General features: G+C 52.6%; 1 protein-coding gene across 5 annotated transcripts in view; it reads left to right on the top strand.

Annotated features, from left to right (window-relative positions):
• SULT1C2 (sulfotransferase family, cytosolic, 1C, member 2) overlaps positions 1-4943 on the top strand; it is a 21351-nt gene extending 16408 nt beyond the window's left edge. For all 5 annotated transcript variants that reach the window (XM_010862996.1, XM_010862997.1, XM_010862995.1 and 2 more), the window contains 5 exons: positions 767-864; positions 1375-1501; positions 1942-2036; positions 2183-2363; positions 4404-4943. In XM_010862996.1, coding sequence (XP_010861298.1) covers positions 767-864; positions 1375-1501; positions 1942-2036; positions 2183-2363; positions 4404-4516 — 614 coding nt within the window. In that variant the 3' untranslated portion in view covers positions 4517-4943. The remainder of the gene's footprint in view (positions 1-766; positions 865-1374; positions 1502-1941; positions 2037-2182; positions 2364-4403) is intronic.
• Positions 4944-5336: the final 393 nt, after the last annotated feature.

Here is a 5336-nt window from a genome sequence, read left to right as displayed (position 1 = left end):
TGCCTGGAAAATCCCATGGACGGAGGAGCCTGGTAGGCTGCAGTCCATGAGGTTGTTAAGAGTCGGACACGACTGAGCGACTTCACTCTCACTTTTCACTTTCATGCATTGGAGAAGGAAATGCAACCCACTCCAGTGTTCTTGCCTGGAGAATCCCAGGGACGGGGGAGCCTTGTGGGCTGCCGTCTATGGGGTCGCACAGAGTTGGACACGATTAAGCGACTTCTCAGCAGCAGCAGCAGCAGCAGCCAGGACATGTGTCCTCATCACAGTATCGTCCGGTTGGCTTAAGAATGCAGAGGCATTTGCATCAGCATCTGATTCCCACACAGGAGCAGCTGCTTCTAGGGAGAAGGTCACGCCTTGTTGATCTCAGGGACGCACTCTCCCCCCACCCATAACATGTTGATTACACAAAGGCAGGTGACGGGTTTGTGTCTCCAGGAAGTGAGTAGGAGTCAGGACCCATAGGCCATCAGGGTCACGGTTCTCAGAGGAAGGAAACAGCCAGCACACCGGGCAGGTCGGTGGGGATGGGGGCATGTGCTCTGGGACCCCTCTCCCCTGGAACTCAGCTCCTCATCCCCAAACTGAGCTCCTGCAGCTGAGAGTGTGTGTGCCACCTGCAGGTAAAGGCCATGGTCCCCCCACAAAAGGCCCCAAGAGCAGAAAGGTAAGCAGGTGACCAACACTCTGGATAGAGCCCTGGACAGAAGTCCCTCTATGATGCTTGTGGGACAAGATCCTCCTCTTGACCTCTTTAAAGGTGTGGAGAAGGCCAGAGCAATGCCCCGGCCCCGGGTGCTAAGGACCCACCTCCCAGCCCAGCTGCTGCCTCCATCCTTCTGGGAAAGCAACTGCAAGGTATTAACATCTCAGGATGGAGGGGGCGAATGCTCCAACCCCAAACATCCTCCGTCATGCGTGCTTCCCCACCTCCTGGGCTGAGGATCCAGGGTCACGGTTGAGATGAAACCCATGGGATGCCTGGTGGAGACAGCAGAGGTACTGAGCACAGGAACAATAGAGCCCGTGAGGCCTAGAACGTAACCACACTGTTACCATGAAGCTGACCTCCAGGGAGACCAGGATGAAGGCATTTGGGGGCCATCACAGCCCTTATCACAGCTTCTGTCTGTCGGGAGGTCCTGGTTTCTGGATAAATATTGTTCTAGGAGATCAACAGGGCCACAAGGAATCAGCTTGTGCCTTGTGGGGAGGAGCCAGGAAGGGAGGTGGGGGCCCCGGGGAGTGTGAGCGGCACAGGCCAGGTGAGCAGCAGGCACAGGCCCCCTGGGACAGCTCAGCGTTGGTGACCCTGTGAAAACCACCCTCTATGCCACTTCACCCCCTCTCTACACTCTTTCCTTCAAGTTCCTCTATGTTGCTCGAAATGCCAAGGACTGTCTGGTTTCCTACTACCACTTCCAGAGGATGAACCGGACACTTCCTGACCCGGGCACCTGGGACCAGTACTTTGAAACCTTCATCAGTGGAAAAGGTAGGGGGCCCCCTCCCATCTCGCCACCACCACCGCCGTGCGGCTCAGCCAGGTCCCCGACACCACGTGACCCCCCAGGACACTGAGTCCTCCCACGGCCACAGCAGACGTCCCCACCAGATCCGGAAGCTTTTATTCCTGGCCACCCGACCAGCAGGGTCTCCCATTTCCAAAAGCATCCCTGTCCCATCATAAGGGCATTATGATGACAGATAATATATGTGAAGCCCTATTGGTAGGCAGGTTGGGATAAATTCCCCTGAGGCTGCCCCATTCCGCCTCACCCCCCACGTCAAACAGCTCACAACTCATGGATGTTTCTGGCTGGTAATCTGTTTCCCTCTCTCTCCTATGCACTTGAGGTCAATCACATCCCTGAGCATTGGAAGGCTTTGCAGGGCCCCGCATGGGCTCTCTGCTGTGTTCTCTGTGTCTTACAGTCGCATGGGGGTCCTGGTTCGAGCATGTGAGAGGCTGGTGGGAGCTGAGAGACAACGTCCAGATGCTCTTTCTCTTCTATGAGGACATCAAGAGGGTGAGTAGAGGCCACGTGGGTAGAGACCATGTCAGACCCAGCTCTGAGAGACCCTGGGCTGCTTCCAGGCTGCACGTTTGGCAGGGGAACAAGTGTGACCTTCTGACATGATGCGCCCTTCCACTGCCATGTTACTCTCCCCACAGGACCCAAAGCAGGAAATTCAGAAGGTGATGAAGTTCATGGAGAAGAACTTGGATGGAGCCGTGCTGGACACCATTGTCCAGGAGACGACGTTTGAGAAGATGAAGGCAAACCCCATGACCAACCGTTCCACGGCTCCCAAGACCATCCTGGACCAGTCCATCTCCCCCTTCATGAGGAAAGGTGGGTGGGCTGCACAGACTGCACAGAGATGGGTGTAAACCAAGTATTCTATCTGCCCAGTAGCATGGCACCTGCCCTGCTGATAGGAGGGCGCTGGGCTTTACCAGTCCCAGGACAGTGCATCGTGCATCGTGCCTGCTGCTGGAGGCCCTCAGAGAGGAGAGCTCGCTGGTCCTTTGGGGGCCAGTCCAGACATCTTGGGGATGCCTGGCCTGAGGCCTGGGACCCCAGCAGTAGCAAGGTCTGGGTCTTTGCTCCGAGGTTCTACACAGAGAAGATGAGGGCTTTTCTCCACCAACCAGCTTCCTGCCTTACTGCCCGTTGCTTTTTCTTCCTGCTTCACAGTCTGCTCATCAGCCAGTCTCATCATGGCTGAACAGCATAACTTTCAATGGCAACTACTGCTCAGATCTACCTCCTTCCATAATACTTCTTCATTCCAAATCCTAAGAGAGGGATCCTAATTGGCCCAGCTGATGTTTTTTATGGGGGCTTCCCAGGAGGCTCAGCGGTAAAGAACCCACCTGCCAATGCAGGAGACCTGGGTTCAATCTCTGGGTCAGGAAGATCCCCTGGAGAAGGGAATGGCAACCCACTCCAGTATTCTTGCCTGGAGAGTCCCCATGGACAGAGGAGCCTGGCAGGCTACAGTCCATGGGGTCACAAGAGTCGAACATGACTTAGCAATTGAACAACAGCAACACCACAATGTTTTCAAAGGGAAAAAATAAAACCCTTTATCACCATTTAATTTCAAAAGTAATATATGTGATTATAAAAACATAAATTCGCATTTTAAAAGTTCTCTTTACCAAAACCCTGCTCCACGAAGCCCCTCTGTAGCAGTTTTATCGGCACAGTCTCAGCTGTGGTGACCGTCGCTTTGCAACTTCTTTTCTTCTTCTTTCTTCACACACAACTGGATTTCTTTTGCTGCATTTTCCAGTCTACAACAGCTTTCCTGTTACTGAAACAAGCCAAGCAAATCCACTTCTCTCCTTGGGTAGTCTCAGGTAAGGATCTGGTGAGTGGCCCAGCTTTCCGCAGCCCCTCCCCTCAGCTCTGCAGAAATACAGGCACCACGGTGAAAGCCAACCCCACAAAATTCAGGCAGGTCCCCCACACACATTCCTCACTAGAGTCTCAAATGCGCCACAAGGGCAGGGCACAGTGGGACCATGAAGCTCTCTGGGGGCTCATGTCCAGATGCATTATAACTCATCAACTCTTTCCCAGGAGTCAGACTCTCAGCTCTGGCTGTTTTCAGTCCTTGTCTTTGTGAATCACACTCCAGCAAACTGCTCTGTGCCTATGTTCTCACATCCTGATACTCTTCCTTCTCTTGCATAATTTTCCAGAAGAGGCACTGTTGGGGCAGAGTATTTCCCTCTTTTGAAATTATTTTCATAGTTACTGTTGGGTGAAAAATAGTACTTCATTCATATTTTCCCCCCAAATCTTTTTCCTTTGGGCTGGAACTTACCTCCAGTGAACTGCAGCATACAATTAACAAGACTTGATAGATGAGTGCATACATGCAACCAGCACCCTAATCAAGCCTTAAACATCTTCCTCCTCACAAAGTCACTTCTCCTGCCCCTCTCCAGGCCATCTCTGCCCCCAGAGACGATCCCTGTGCTTGTCCCTATCCCCACACCCATTGTGCCTGATCCTAGGCTCCCTTGAACAAATCAGGCAGTGGACTGTCTTGTATCTGGAGTCTTTTACTCAGTGGACATTTGGAGATTCTCCCAAGTGGCTGAGTGTTAGAAGCGCATGCTTTCTCACTTCTCCATGGTTGCCCTTCATGTGAACAGACCTCGGGTGGGTCCCAGTTGCAGCTCCTTTGGGTTGATGGTCCTCTGATTTAGGGGCCCTGACCTCTGATCAGGTGCTCCGGGGCGCATCTCAGCCAAGAGCAGCAGGAGGAGGGGTACCACCAGGGATGTGGGTGAGGCAGTATGCAGGCACACATCCCTTCTTCACTTGGGTCACCAGGACTCCCAAGCAGTGATGTTCGTCTGGGCTTTCCCCTTCCAGGAATCGTGGGGGATTGGAAAAACCACTTCACGGTGGCTCAGAATGAGAGATTTGATGAAATCTACAGGCAAAAGATGAAAGGAACCTCAATCAACTTTTGCACGGAGCTCTGAGCCAAATAGCAGTAAAGAGGCAGCTATCAGGATACAGCCTTATCCTTCATCCTGACCCAAGAGCCTCGGAAAGCAGGCTGTCCACCAACTCTGCAGTCATCTCAACCATTCTTTCCAAAGTAAAAAACTAGATAGCTTTATAAACTAAGTCAAATACAAGACTCGAATACTGCAAGGACTGTTAAAATTTCCATTATTCTGGAAAGTGCATCCTAGTTCTCTAGTCTGTAACATAATTATATCTTCAGTGTCCGTGTGCAAATACTTGGCTACATCTCTATTGAGAGTATGAAACCTCTGACGTCAGGAACTCCAGTTGTGCTCGGTCCTGGGTCCCACCTGGTCACTGTGGGAAGGGACACCTGGAGGATGGGCCAGTGCGCAGTCCCGAGGGTTCACATTCTGACATCCTTCCCTGGGACAAAGGGGAGGGACCAGATGCTAATGCCTGACCCAAGGAGTCCTGGTGCTGAGTTGCATAGGAAACAGAAAGCTCAGGCAGTGAATTTTAATGGAAGAGGGACCTAGGAGACAGGGGAGTGGCATCAAGTGTCAGCCCAGACACGGTGGTCAGATTTGGAGGCACCAGAGTCTCACTCCAAATGCCGGGCCCTCCGGGGACCCCGTCAGCATCCGGGCCCTTCACGCTCCCACATTAGCTCTGCTGCTCTGTCCACACTCAGCAATTCACTTGTCTGTACCCACACTAGATCGTAAAGTCTTTTGTGTCTGGTCCCACATATTAGTCAACATTCACTCCAGCACTTAAGGCAGCACCTGGCCTGGAAGGTGTGTGCAGAAAGTGCTTGAGTGCCAGTGG

Source organism: Bison bison, unplaced genomic scaffold (assembly GCF_000754665.1).
Source record: "Bison bison bison isolate TAMUID 2011002044 unplaced genomic scaffold, Bison_UMD1.0 scf7180017864486, whole genome shotgun sequence".
In the NCBI taxonomy this organism is placed as follows: Eukaryota; Metazoa; Chordata; class Mammalia; order Artiodactyla; family Bovidae; genus Bison; species Bison bison.
This window is presented reverse-complemented; position numbering and strand designations above follow the sequence as displayed.